We start from the raw sequence: 16,083 nt of genomic DNA on the forward strand, positions 1-16,083 counted from the left end.
TTTGAAGTCAATAGGTTGTCTCATATAGACTGTTTTTTCAAGTTTTCTGTATAAGTATGTCATCACTATATTCATCTACTGTAGGTTCTAACTGTGTTTTGCAATGATTGCAAACATCATGTGATTTGTGATATCTGTAACTACAGGGGTATATATTTCTTGATGTGTTTTCTTTTTGAGTCAATTGCTACAAATTACTCATCTAAACTTCCACAATATGCCATTTTCATCAGCATTGGGGTCACTGGAGTAATTTTTTTCAACAAAGACTCAGTGATCAGATGTTACTGACTCATAATGAAGAACATCAGAATATGGAATTAATGTTCAAGTCTTCTGATATTTAAGATTGTCAATTTTACATTGTATAGATTTTCTTTAATATGATCTCATCTGTAAATGATTAATTGCATCCTTGAAGCTTTTCAGCAAGCTGCCTGTAATTGAAAAAGATATGTATATCATGAAGGCTTTTGCAGGCCTCATTCATAGAATTTGTAGTTCTGAAAAATCAGAAACATTGGAATCATCCTCTACCAAATAGATGGTAGGGGTCAGAGTGTTTTCAACTTTGATTGTCACAGTAGTGGTGAAATCCTTTTGTATTTCCTGCACTTTTGTAGGGAAAACTACATCAGATGTATCAAAAATCTTATCAGAGATAGAACTCTACATGTGATAGATTGACTGGCTGTGAAAATCATTAAGTTTATATAATTCAATCTGAGTGAACAGCTTATCCACTGGCTTCTGTGATTCATAAAGATGGACAAAAACATCAGATTCAAACTCATGGAAGTGGGTGATCTGTAGTGGTGTGTTCATCAATGCTGAAAAAAGAATTATATGAGGACTATGAGTGAGCTTCTTGCTGTCATCATTTATGATTGCAGGCTAATACTTCTTATTATATAAGATTGTAGATGTGAGTGTATTATTTGTGATTAAAACAACTGTTTCTAGAATGTTCATTCAGAACTTTTTTGAAATTTTCTTTTCTATAATGATTACTCTGACTCATATTATAATGATACAGATGCCATGTTTAAATACACTATCTTGATAAGATGATTGAGAAGTAGTTGATTTTCACACTATGCCATCAGCAATCATTAACATTGTCATCTTTTGCAATTGAAAAACCTCATCTACATCTATTCTGATATAGGCAGAGGCTGAAAAACTGAGGTTCTTAATGAACTTAACTCAATGAGAATAATAATTAAATGCTTAGTCTTTACTATATAGAAAATAGATTCATCTGAATCATATTATATCATCTGTGATTAACATGAAATATTTTGTGCCTTGATGAGATTCTATAGAATGATTGTCTATACTACTCAATGTGCAGTCATCACCTGCCAGATCAATATGAATTCATTCTATTGGTCTTATAGCCCGTAGCATGAGGGTGATTGAGTATTTACACGTCATACCTGCTTTGACGCAGGTGTTACAAAAGAAACTAGTCTTGAAGCTCTTGATGTGAATACTGAATAGTGAATTCTTTGCTAAAGCTATAATGACTCCTGTATGTATATGCTCCAGGTCAATATGCTACTCAGCAAGTGTTTTCACAGCTGTAGATGATTCTTGAGATTGGGATTAAGCATTGACAAAATCATTATTTCCAGTGATGACTAAGGCCTTAGCATAATCATTACTGTATATATGTCATTTTGCTGTGAAATAGATTACTGTTGACTCATGATGAGTGTCAACTTTCAACATCCTTTCAACTATTTTATAAATTGAACTCTGAGCTGTGTGAATCATAGTGAAAATAACATCATTGAGAGCTTTGATGATAAAGTAGGACAGGGTATTTGAATTTAAAAGTTTATATCAAAAACTCTGATTCTTCAACTTAGTAAAAGATACTAATTTGACAATAAAATTTAAAATATAATAAACATCATATATAGATATATCCTCTTTATCAGATTTTAGAATGAGATTTTCAATCTCTTTGATATGATTATATCTGTCATCTGCTATATGAATCTTGAGATTACTATCATAGATTTTCCATTGAATAATAGACTACTTTTTCCTCATCATATAAAAACTTGCACATGTGTCAAGAAATCAAGGCTTGAAGATAATATCAGTGATTGCTGACAAAGAAATTGCAGCATTGACAGCAGCAGATTGTGTTGCTAGAAGGTTAGAAGATTCATTCTTTTTTATTATTCTTATCCTTCTTTTTACTCTTCTGTTTATTATAACTGCTGATATTGCTATTTTCTATGAACTTGATAATCTTATTTTTACTTGCCTCCCTCTACTCTTCAGTGATAAGTTCAGGGTGTAATCATCAATAAGAGTTCTTAATATGCTGATTTGAGTAGTAGATCTCATATTTGAAACTATTTGAATTTGTAATATCAAATAAGTTAGAGTTTGACATAGAGAAGATAGCTATATTGACTCATGAAAGTGTGAGATATTTGTTGAACTTGCTCATACAATTCATTAACTGCTTCATGAGATTATTAATGTTAATATTTTTAATAGAGTCCTGGCTGATAATGTAGAAATTATTCAAACATATTATGATAAAAGACTTTTAATATTCTTTCAAATCAATAAGAAAAAGATTATGATAGAAGTCCTCTGAGTTGTTCAGCAGTTTCTTATAACATGCAACTAAGTAGTGGAATCTTCTTTGAAATATTAAATAATCATTGTTGATGTGTAGAGTAGTCAGCTTCTTCATGATATTGAGATATTCTTCTGTCAAAGACACTGCATATTTGACATCAATCTTTTTTCATAATGTATCAGTGTTGTTGAGTTCCAAGGCTTTAATGATTGTATGTACAGGCCTCAATAAGAATTGCAACATACATTGATAGAGTGCTTTAATTTGAATATTTCATTTTTCAGTGTTTAACATATTTTGACTAATATCATCTAGGCAGATATGTTGATTCCTGATTATAATATCAGTTTCACTGATGACTTTGACATCTGCAAGAATTCTCATATATCAGATTTGATAATTAGTATCATCAAATATATTTACAGCCTTAGTATCTATAGCTTTTTGAATATTCTTTTGATATTCACAGATCTGAGATTTGAAATCATCTACAGAGGTATCATTGTTGATATTTGAAGCATTCTGGTGTGTCATTTGTTGGCAAAAGATTAATAAATCTGCTACACTTATTGTAATTATGTCACTTGTATTAGGAGTAAGCATTTGAGACTGAGGGCTTGAGGTTCCTTCACTAGCTACTGTGGATTTACATATAAACTTGAGAGTAGGCATTTCATCAGGCTCATAGCTTGATAAATTCATGATGTGGTTTGAATTTGGTTTCTGCTCCAGGCTTTCTAATTCTTCATTCTCATCTAGTGATGGGAACACTCCAACAGCTCTAGAATGTGATCATAAAGATCACTTTTTCTCTGTTAAAGAGGTCAGTAGTCTAGTCATTAGATCAGAAAATGAACTCATTCAGACATATATATAGCAGTTTTTAATGTGATTTTTATTAAAAATCAACTATCTAGACTATAATCTGTGGGATGGTTGAACCTTCTATTCAGAGGAGCTAGCTAGGTTATTGCTATATTACATATAAGCAATCATGTGTAGGCGGGGCGGTCACTAGGATAATACCACCCAGACGGGCGCCGCTACATATAAAGAGTATTAGCATTACATTACTACTAAATTAAATAATCTAATAGAATTGCTCTTAATATTGAATTTTTAAATAAAGAGGTATATTTTTACATATTGATCAATCAGAATATGATTTTAATATCTGTTTATTTTATTATTAACTTAGCTTTTATTTATATTGACATTAGATATAAAATAATTACTTTGATAAAGTAATTTATTGATAATTTAGATTAAGATTTAATTATTAATATAAAAGATAATTATAATTCTTATATATGAATTTAAAGAGTTATTAGTAAAATTGTTTATAAAAGTTTATATAAAAAGTAGATTTATTTTTAAAACACTCTATTGTTTTTTATATATATATAAAAATTTATAGATATTAACTACTACAGAATTAATAAGTTAGTAGAAAATAAAAAGTTAAATTCAATAGATGATTATATAACTAGTATATACTGTATAGTATTGATTTACTAGATTTACTTTATTTATATTATAATTATAATCATCTATAATAATAAAAATATTTAATCTCTTTTGTGATTAATCTTTAAAGATCTTTTATACAACTTTAACATTTGTTGAGAGCTTTATAAGCTACTTTCAAGTATATTTAATAATAGTATTTAATAAATAAATTATAATTACTTACTATTAATATCATATTATTATTTTATCAAATAAAATAAAGAATATTTCTATTCTTAATAATATATAGAGTATTTCATAAAGTAGCTACTATATACTATCTAAGTTTAGATAAAAGAGATGAAGTTTAATTTAATTAAGTAGTTCTACAAGTACTATATCTTTTTTTATATAGTAATTTGAATAAAATAATAAAGGTAAAGTAGTTATTAAGATAAACTGAGTAAGAAGATACTTACTGAATGATAAAAAATTTTATAATAAACTTAGTAGATAGCTCAGTAAATAACTCAGTAGATAGTTCAGTAAATAGCTCAATAGATAGCTTAGTAGATGATGACTAAGTAGTCAATATAGAGATTATAGAAAGTTATTGAAAAAAATTCATTATTATAAATTCTATTCTTGTAATTTCTAAGAATTAATATATAAGTATTATACTTTATTGATAATTAAATCAGAAAAAAATCTATATATATATTCATATTCTATTAAGCTAAATATATTATAACTTTATAAAATTAATTTATTAAATATTTTATAAATATATTAACTTTATTCAAAGTATTTAATTATAATTTTATTTATTGAAATCTTTAAATCAAATATATACTATGTTCAATATACAATATAGAATTTTATGATTATAGATTTTATCTTATATTATTAATTTCTATTTTTAGCTTTTAACTATCGTGTATCATAGAGATTTAATATATGAATATATCATTTTATATGCTTAAAATAAGTATAATTTATATATTTTTTATATAAAGTAAATAAAATTTTATTTCAGATTATTTCTTCAATATATATCAGTTTAACAGGATTTATAAACTTTCATATAAAGAAGAGAATCTATAAAAACCTTTATTTCTACTATATTAATATTTTTAAAAAAATTATTAATAAAAAAATTTAAAGGTAATAGAGATTATAGTTAAAAATTCTTAATTTTCAGATAATAATAAAGTTGATTCTATTTTAACTTCTATTTTAAAAAGCTTTAAAAATTTATTATCAGTATCTTTATTATTATTTTTTTCAATTTTATATAAATATTAATAGACTTGATAATATTTTGAAAACTTTTCTTAGAGAAAAATAATATAAATAAAGTATAAAAACTATTAATATTAATATTGACACAAAGATTGAGAATTGAATTTTATAAAAGAGACTATATTGAATGAAATTTTATTGACTTCAAGAATAAATTCTCTATAATAATATTTTCAATTATTTATTTTCATTTTTTAAATGTTTTTGTATGATCTAGAGAATAAATCAATTAACTGATTCATAAGATTTAATTTATATATAAAGTATTATCACTGAGTTTGATAGATTTTTTGATGAATTTCATAATGAAGAGAAGAAACTAAAAGACATGCAGATTGACAGCTTAAAAACATGTTGAATTTTATACATGTTTGTCAACTTGATGAGAAATTGTGAATCAGTGAATTTAAATAATCAATTATTATTCATAAAATATTATATGAGATCTTATTGATTACTGAATGGCGCTGGTGCAAAATTCCATACATTAATTGATATCACGCTAATTGAGTAAGAACTTACGGACGAGGGGATAACCTGTGGGATGATTGAATCTCTCATATTGGGAGGCCTAGATAGCTTGTTGAAGCCTAGACTCTCTGTTATGGACTAGCGCACCGCTCAGTAGTATAAGCATCGCTGAGATAGACTATCAATACAACCACTTCAGACGTCCCACATAGCTATCTAATATACGCTATATCACGTGCGGCGGGGCGGCCGCCCGGGCAACATACACTCAACACAAGTCTTTGTTCAAGACACATTTGAGATTAAAAAACATCTTAATCAATTCTGATCACATCTCTATAAGCTCTCTTTCATTCTCTCAGACAGCAAGTCTGATGATGTGCTGATGCAGTACTGTCAGCACACTCAGTCTCTCAACAACACTGAACACATTCTAAGTCTTGATGTGCATCTGCTCTCTCATACACTGTTCATTCAAGAGATCTCATCTCCTCATCTCAATCATCTGTCACACATGCAAACTGAATGACATGAAGTCTTCAAGCTCCTCTACATCAGCAGACAGCTCAAAGAGCAGAAATGTCACATCAATATATCTCAATCTATGTGATCTGATGACTAGTGATCTTCTAGTCACTCATGAGACTGAGATACAGAAATCTCATGCAGAAGCACTAGCTGCTGCAAATATGCTTGATCAGATTGAAGAAGACTTAAATGTCATGAAGATAAAAGATCTATCAAGAACACTGACTCTTGAAGTCACTGTGAAGACACTAGTCAAGAACTGATACAATGAAAGTCTAGAAACAGCTAAGCAGTTTATCACAATCAAGTCTACTGACTTCACTGATGCAAATGATGCAAGAGCTTCTATTTATGCAAAGACAGCTGCAGACAGCATCAATGTAATAAAAATATCAGCAATCATACTGCAGAAATCTCTGCTTAGAAATAATCTCAGAGAAGAAAAAATATTATGAATTCTTGTATATCTGTCTTCAAATCATCTAGCTCACAAAGCAAGCTCAGTTACTACTCTTAGAAAGCTGAAGACTGAACTTTCAAAGTTTTTGACAGCAGTCATTACAGCAGTTCAAGTCATTCTCATAGACATTGTCATCATTTCTAAAAGCTTGCAAGACATGAAGACTCTGCTAGTCAAAAAGAATGTTTTAGCAGTCACTCTCATCAATGCTCAGATAGAGAAAAAAGAATATTGAATCATCTGTCTGATTTCTGAGCTGCTTATGAAGATTAGTGACTATGATGATAAAACTCTGTGTCTATTAGCAGAATTCATGACAGAAGAATTCACACTTCAAATCAGAATCAAATTTGTTCAGAGTTGCTGAACAAAAATACACTCTGAAAACTCAACAGTCACTCTTATATTACACTTTTCACAAGAGACAGCAGTAAATCTATCATCAAAAGTGAAACTATATGAATATTAAAAATCAGTGATCAGAAAGACATCTAAGATCAAAATACAATAATGCAGCAAATGCTGAGAATTTCATCAAAAGAGATACTGCCTCTGCATCTCTCACTGCAAAAAATGCAATTCTAAGAATCATGTGAAAGAAAATTCATCTTGTCATAAGAAGAATAAAGCATGTGAATGCCTCAATCACTGCACTAACTGTCTTGAATCACATGCTGTGAATGATTCATTCTGCTCCATCAGATCAGAGATAAAGAATGAGACTGTTCAAAGATATTCAAGAAATCAGCTGAGAAATATCTGCAATGCACAGAGTAAGACATACTTGATCAAGACAAGTAATAGCAAATGTGATGATCAAGGTCCATCAGCAGACCTGAGGTTGAATGATTCTACTGAGTGTAGATCTAATCTCACACTGACATCAAACACAGCATCAAGTACAGCATTGAGCACAGCATCAGACACAGCATTAGACATGACACTCAATTCAACATTTAATGCAACACTCAACATATCATCTTACACAACAACACTCTTCTTTCAGCTACTCAATAAAGAAGAACTCTAGATCTTCACAATTCCTGTAGATTATGCAAGTCAATGTAGAAAAAGAGAGTCCAGTACATGAGACAGCTCTCAATCTAGTATTTGAAAAAAAGACTGACATTCTTCTCATACAGAAACTCTGAATTCATAGAAACTTAAGTCAACATATCTCTAAAAAGCATTCAGCATTCAATTGCTTTGTCTCAATTGAAAAGTGAGACAGAAAGTCATGAGTTCTCATCTATGTGCATAAACACTCACAAATCTATGCTCATGCAGTCTCAGGCCTCTGAGCAAAAAATTGAGATATTCACATGCTGCACATATAGACCTGAGATCTACAGCTTCAGACAGTCAACATATATAATGCATCTTCAGATGTAGAGAATTCTGAACAAGATATGAGCTGTCTTCTCTTCTGATCTGTCTCAGCACTTCTGTTTCTTCTCACTGGCAATCTCAATATCAAGCACTTTGTGTGACAACCAGGAGTGTCTTCAAGCATGTGGACAGAATTATTCCTGCAATGAATCATAGATTTCAACTTTACTCTCACTATGAACTCAGACACTCTCACACATGGGCATAATATGATAGATCTGGCCTGGGCCACTCTGAAATTAGTTATCAAAGAAGTGGACACACAGGTGAATAGATTTCTTTACACCTTCTCTGATCATCAGACTCTTCTCATCAAAATCAGCCTTTCACAGAGTGCAAGGCCTGACAGACCACCTCATTTTTTCTGTCTTGATATCATGAATTAGAAGGTCTTTAATCAAACACTGAAGATCTATAAGTCAAAACTAGACAAACTATGTGATATCTCAGAGTATCTTAATACAGATCAGCTAGATGCTCTGACTAAAGATATCACAGATGCACTAATAGCTTCTCTGAAAAGTTTCATCAAAAAGAGCACTGAGCAAGACATAGGTCAGTCATGATGAAATGAGAACTGTCAGAAAGCAGTGACAACACTACATTAGACACAGTGTCTAGACTCTAGTTTTATATGAAAAGTAAAAAGTAATGTAGTCAGAATCATCAGAAAAGTCAAGAGAGAATACTGATGAGACAAGATAGCAGAGGCCTCAGTGAGAAAAAATATCTTTAAGATGATCAAATGAGCTTATTCAACTGGCTCCTTTCATTCTCCCCCTCTTGTAGATGAAGAGACTGGGCTAATGTGAACAACTTCTAGAGAGAAAAGAGATCTTCTGCAACAGGTGCTCTTATAGAAGATTGCAAGCAGAGAGAATATTTCAGTTAGCTGATTCAACTCATCATCTCTCAAATTATCATTTTCTGTTGTCTCAGCATATGAGATACAAAGTTCTCTGCTGAACACAGGTAATATCACTTCAGAAACTGATGAAGTGTCAACAGAGATGCTATGAAAGACATGATCACATATTAAGATATCAGTGAAAAGACTATTCAGAGTCTGTCTTAGAATTGACTGACACTCAATCTTCTTTTAAAATGTCACACTGATTGTGCTGTCTAAGATCAACAGAGATTCAATACTCTCATGATTCTACAGACTTATAGTTCTTCTCTTAATGTTGAGAAAGGGACTGAAATGTCTGATAGTTCATAGACTGATCTGAACAGCTATACAAGAGAAGATTATTCATTCTCAGCATTTTGAAGCTCTTTCTGAGTGAGCTGCCTCAGACCTAGTAGCAGTGATGATTCATGATATAGAGGAAGTCTGAGTCTATGAAAAAGTAGTCTCTCTTCTTACTCTGAACATCAAGAGTGCTTTTAATGCTATACTCAGAGAAAGAATGCTGCAGAGATTGCAAGAACAAGACTGATCATCAAATTTAATTAGATGAGTAAAAAGCTTTATGACAAAATGCACAGACAAGATCAGATTGAATGAACTTCTAAGAGAGCTTTTTGATATCTCAGCAGAGCTTTCACAAGGCTCATCAGTCTCATCTATTCTATTCATGCTGTATATTCAGCCTCTATTCTTTCTAGGAACTATACAAAGAAGATGTGCACACTCAGACTATGCAGATGATCTAGAACTGCTTAGTGCTGAAATCACTTTTGAAGAAAATGTTATTACTCTTCAGAAGGATTTCAAGATGCTAAATGATTGAATCAGCAAAAAAGAACTAATATTTGATTTTGTCAAAACTGAGATAGCACACTTCACATGGTGCAGAATTCTTTTAAACCTCTCAATTGATTTTGAAACAACATCTGACACTTACTCTATTACAGCAAATGCAGTGAAAAGCTTCATAAGATATCTAGAAATCTAACTAGATAGAAAACTGAGCTTCAAGAAATACATGAAGATCATGACAGCTAAGATACAATAGATGTCTAATGACATATAGATACTAAGCAACATGGCAAGAGACATCTCAGTACAACTGCTTAGACAATTCATTCAGATCTGTGTGCTCTCTGTGCTCTGCTATAAAGTAGAGGCCTGATGACCTGAATTCACATAAATGAAGAAGAGAAAGAAAATCTTTAATCAAATGAATTGTCTAGTCAGAAAGCTAGATCTAGCTCTTAGAGATACTTTGTAAGAGGCACTGCCAGTCTACAAGATCAAATTTATTTCAGCTCTATACTGTGAGCTAGAAATCATGTCAATGAAAGAGATACTAGACAACTAACATGCTGTATTTGCAGTAAGAATCAAAAAGCTTGACAAGAGATATCTGCTAGTGAGACACTCTAATAAAGTAGCTATCATCAAGTTCTATATCACATATCTGTCTAGAGCATCTAGTCATGCTGATGAGATAGAAGCACATAATTCTCTACTCATATCTTCTTGAATGAGATTTCTCAGAAAAGAAGATCTGCAGATTGAGTATGAGATAGATCACACAAAGAAACAGACAGCATAAGACTTTAAAAGCTGACTATAACAATGTAATCTTCTGAATTTAATGATTTTTATTGATGATTCACAGATAGAGTGTTCTTAGTGCATGACTGATGCAGAATGAGCTATATGCTGAAGTAATGAATATCATTTAATCTTCACAGAAAATCTGTCAATGAATAAAGCAGAGATCTTTAACACAGAGACAATGATAGTTCTGCAGAGTCTAAAGAAAGTCATCATCTCTTCTCAAATGAAGTTTGTCAGCAATATCTATATTTGTCTAGACAATTTGAAGATAGCATGAGCTCTTAAATTCATGTCAAACACCTTTAGTCAGCAGGTCTTCATGCAATTTCTGAAAGTTATAAAGATCTGACAGAGCAGAAATAGACTTTTATTGATCACTCAGAGCAGAGTGATCATTAAATAAGTCTCAGATCACACAGACATGACTAATAATGAAAAGACAGATCTTAAAGTCAAAGCAGCTGCAGCACAGACAGCAAGTGCAAGCATGATATCTCAATCTGATAGCATAAACACTCTAGCTTATATAAATTGACACACTATGAAATAAATCACACAGGTCTTTGAGAACTACTGGGTTAAAAATCAGTTCAAACATTATATGAAGCTGAAGATCTCACTAAAGAGAGTCTCAACAGAGATAAAACTTTCACACTTCACATTAGAAAAGCTCTATACTGTCTGATTAGATCATGAAGACTTTGCAGTCTATCATAGTCATCTTAAGTATGAAGATGCAGAGTGCTACTGCTGATATGATCATAGCAAAATCTCTGAACATTTCTACTATTGCACTCTTGCAAGAAAAGCAGCAAAGCAGCATCAGTCTATCTACAATCTTCACAAAACACTGATAATCTCACATGAAGCTCTAGAATTCAATAACTGACTAAGAGAAACAGTCTTCTATCAGAATATCTGTTCAATGCATTGTCATACATCTTTAGATCAGATCTCACAGATCATTCTCTTCTCTGTCTTACTTCTGTTCTTCTCATCATCTTCTTCTTCTTTCTCTTTTTTCTTCTCTTTCTTTTCTTTCTTGTCTTTCTCTCTATTCATCTTTTCTATCTCTCTCTCACAAATCTAAAACCTCTCAAAACCTCTGCTCTATGACAACTGATTCATGGGCTCTGTCAGTGCAGCAATACACAACCCTTTTGTCTCATTTGTAAGATAGCTACTAGATAGATAGTCACCTATGAGTGCAGCTCTATTCACTCTATAGTTTGACACAGACTCTACTAGATCACGTGCTCATAAGGCATGTGGACTAACCAGGCGTTAAATAAAAACACACACACACACACACACAAGTCTACTGGGTACACGATCGTTATACAAAAACATCTTAATCAATCCTGATCACATCCCTATAAGCTCTCTCCCATCCCCTCAGGCAGCAAGCCTGATGGCGTGCCGACGCAGCGCCGCCAGCACGCCCAGCCCCCCAACACCACCGAACGCGTCCCGAGCCTTGACGCGCATCTGCTCCCCCATACGCCGTCCACCCAAGAGACCCCATCTCCTCACCCCAATCGCCCGCCGCACATGTGAACTGAATGACATGGAGTCTCCAAGCTCCCCTACACCAGCAGGCAGCTCAAAGAGCAGAAATGTCGCACCAATTCACCTCAACCTACGTGGCCCAATGGCTAGCGATCTCCTAGCCGCCCACGAGGCTGAGGCACAGAAATCCCATGCAGAAGCACTAGCGGCTGCAAATATGCTTGATCGGATTGAAGAAGACCTAGATGTCATGAAGGCAAAAGGCCTATCAAGGGCACTGGCCCTTGGAGCCGCTGTGAAGGCGTTAGTCAAGGACTGGTACAATGGAAGTCTAGAAACAGCTAAGCAGTCCACCACAATCAAGCCTGCTGGCTCCACTGGTGCAAATGATGCAAGAGCTCCTACCTACGCAAAGACAGCTGCAGACAGCACCAATGTAACAAAAACACCAGCAACCATACTGCAGAAACCCCTGCTTAGGAATAACCCCAGAGAAGGAAAAACACCACAAATCCTCGCGCGCCTGCCTTCAGATCATCTAGCTTGCAAAGCAAGCCCAATTGCTACTCTTAGAAAGCTGAAGGCTGAACTCCCAGGGCCTTTGGCAGCAGCCATCACAGCAGTTCAAGCCATCCCCACAGGCATTGCCATCATTCCTAGAAGCTTGCAAGACATGGAGGCCCTGCTAGCCCAAAAGAATGTTTTAGCAGCCACCCTCACCAATACTCAGATAGAGAAGGAAGAACATTGGATCACCTGCCTGATTCCTGGGCTGCCCATGGAGATTAGTGACTATGGTGGTGGAACTCTGCGTCTCTCAGCAGAATCCATGACAGAAGAATTCACACTCCAAACCAGAATCAAGCCTGTCCAGAGTCGCTGGGCAAAAATACACCCTGGAAACCCAACAGCCACTCTTATATTACACTTTTCGCAAGAGACAGCAGTAAACCTGCCATCAAAAGTGGAACTATATGGATATCAAAGACCAGTGATCAGAAAGGCACCTAAGGTCAAAATACAACAATGCAGCAAATGCTGGGGATTTCATCAAGAGAGATACTGCCTCCGCATCCCTCGCTGCAAAAAATGCAGTTCTAAGAATCATGTGAAAGGAAATCCATCCTGTCATAAGGAGAATGAAGCATGTGGATGCCTCAATCACTGCACTAACTGTCTTGGACCACATGCCGCGGATGATCCATCCTGCCCCGCCAGACCAGGGATAAAGAATGGGACTGTTCAAAGGCACTCAAGAAACCAGCTGAGGGATATCCGCAATGCACAGAGTAAGACATACTTGGCCAAGGCAAGTAACAGCAAATGCGGTGGTCAAGGGCCATCAGCAGACCTGAGGTTGAATGATTCTACTGAGCATAGATCTAACCTCACACTGACATCAAACACAGCACCAAGCACAGCATTGAGCACAGCATCAGGCACAGCATTAGGCATGGCGCCCAACCCAACATCTAATGCAACACCCAACACGTCATCTCACGCAACAACACCCTCCTTTCAGCTACTCAATGAAGAAGAACTCTAGATCTCCGCAATTCCTGCAGATTATGCAAGTCAACGTAGGAAAAGGGGGCCCAGCACACGAGACGGCCCTCAATCTAGCATTTGAAAGAAAGACTGACATCCTTCTCATACAGGAACCCTGGATTCACAGGAACTTAAGCCAACGCATCTCCAAAAAGCATCCAGCATTCAACTGCTTTGCCCCAATTGAAAAGTGGGACAGGAAGCCATGGGTCCTCACCTATGTGCGTAAACACCCACAAATCCATGCTCATGCAGTCCCAGGCCCCTGGGCAGAAAACCGGGACATCCACATGCTGCACATACAGGCCTGGGGTCTACAGCTTCAGACAGTCAACATATACAATGCACCCCCAGGCGCAGAGGATCCTGGACAAGGTGTGGGCTGTCTTCTCTCCTGGTCTGTCCCAGCACTCCCATTGCTCCTTGCTGGCGACCTCAATATCAAGCACCCCGTGTGGCAACCAGGAGTGCCTCCAAGCATGTGGGCAGAACCATTCCTGCAATGGACCATGAATTTCAACTTTACTCTCACCATGGACCCAGACACTCCCACACGTGGGCATAACATGATAGACCTGGCCTGGGCCACCCCGGAATTAGTTATCAAAGGAGTGGACACACAGGTGGACAGATCCCTTTACACTTCCTCTGACCACCAGACTCTTCTCACCAAAATCAGCCTTCCACAGGGCGCAAGGCCTGACAGGCCAACCCATTTTTTCCGTCTCGACACCATGAATGAGAAGGTCTTTAACCAGACACTGGAGGCCTATAAGCCAAAACTAGACAAACTATGTGATTTCCCAGAGTACCCCAATACAGATCAGCTGGATGCCCTGGCTAAAGGTATCACAGATGCACTAATAGCTTCCCTGGAAAGTTCCACCAAGAAGAGCACCGGGCAAGGCACAGGTCAGCCATGGTGGAATGAGGACTGCCAGAAAGCAGTGACAACACTACATCGTGCACAGCACCTAGGCTCTAGTTTTTTACGAGAAGCAAAAAGCAACGTAGTCAGGACCACCAGGAAAGCCAAGAGAGAATACTGGCAAGGCAAGATAGCAGAGGCCTCAGTGGGGAAAGATATCTTTAAGATGATCAAATGGGCCCATTCAACTGGCTTCTTTCATTCCCCCCCTCTTGTAGATGAAGAGACTGGGCAAACGCGAACAACCCCTAGAGAGAAAAGAGACCTTCTGCAACGGGTGCTCTTACAGAAGGCTGCAAGCAGAGAGGATATCCCAATCAGCTGGTCCAACCCACCATCTGTCAAATTACCTTTTCCTGTTGCCTCAGCACATGAGATACAAAGTTCTCTGCTGAACACAGGTAATACCACTCCAGGAACTGATGGAGTGCCAACAGAGGTGCTACAAAAGGCATGGCCACATATTAAGGTATCAGTGGAAAGGCTGTTCAGAGCCTGCCTTAGGGTTGGCTGGCACCCAACCTCCTTTCAAGATGCCACACTGGTTGTGCTGCCTAAGGTCAACAGAGATCCAACACTCCCGCGATCCTACAGGCTTATAGCCCTTCTCTCAACGTTGGGGAAGGGACTGGAACGCCTGGTAGCCCGTAGGCTGGCCTGGACAGCTATACAAGAGAAGATTGTCCACCCCCAGCATTTTGGAGCCCTCCCTGGGCGGGCTGCCTCAGACCTAGTGGCAGCGATGGTTCATGATATAGAGGAAGCCTGGGCCCATGGAAAAGTAGTCTCTCTTCTTACTCTGGACATCAAGGGTGCTTTTGATGCTGTACTCAGAGGAAGGATGCTGCGGAGATTGCAAGAACAAGGCTGGCCACCAAATTTAATTAGATGGGTGGAAAGCTTCATGACAGGACGCACAGGCAGGATCAGATTGGATGGACTCCTGGGAGAGCTCTTTGATATCCCAGCAGGGCTTCCACAAGGCTCGCCAGTCTCACCTATTCTATTCATGCTGTTTATTCAGCCTCTGTTCTTTCTAGGAACTATACAAAGAAGACGTGCACGCTTAGGCTACGCAGATGATCTAGGACTGCTTAGTGCTGGAACCACTCTTGAAGGGAATGTTGTTACTCTCCAGGAGGATTTCAAGTTGCTAAATGATTGGGCCAGCAAAGAAGGGCTGACATTTGATTTTGCCAAAACTGAGATAGCACACTTCACACGGCGCAGAACCCTTTCAAACCCCTCAATTGACCTTGAAACAACATCTGGCACTCACTCTATTACAGCAAAGGCAGTGAAAAGCTCCATAAGATATCTAGGAATCTGGCTAGATAGAAAACTGAGCTTCAAGAAACACGTGGAGACCATGGCGGCTA

General features: G+C 36.1%; 1 protein-coding gene across 1 annotated transcript; it reads right to left on the bottom strand.

Moving 5' to 3' along the window:
- Nucleotides 1-3,031: 3,031 nt before the first annotated feature.
- PAAG_12623 (hypothetical protein) lies at nucleotides 3,032-3,310 on the bottom strand (the record flags this gene model as incomplete). The annotated part of the gene is made up of 1 exon (XM_015848091.1): nucleotides 3,032-3,310. A coding segment is annotated over one exon (279 nt), but the record flags the coding sequence as incomplete, so codon positions are not given.
- Between the last annotated feature and the right edge of the window lie 12,773 nt (nucleotides 3,311-16,083).

Source organism: Paracoccidioides lutzii (genome assembly GCF_000150705.2).
Source record: "Paracoccidioides lutzii Pb01 unplaced genomic scaffold supercont2.44, whole genome shotgun sequence".
Classification (NCBI taxonomy): Eukaryota; Fungi; Ascomycota; class Eurotiomycetes; order Onygenales; family Ajellomycetaceae; genus Paracoccidioides; species Paracoccidioides lutzii.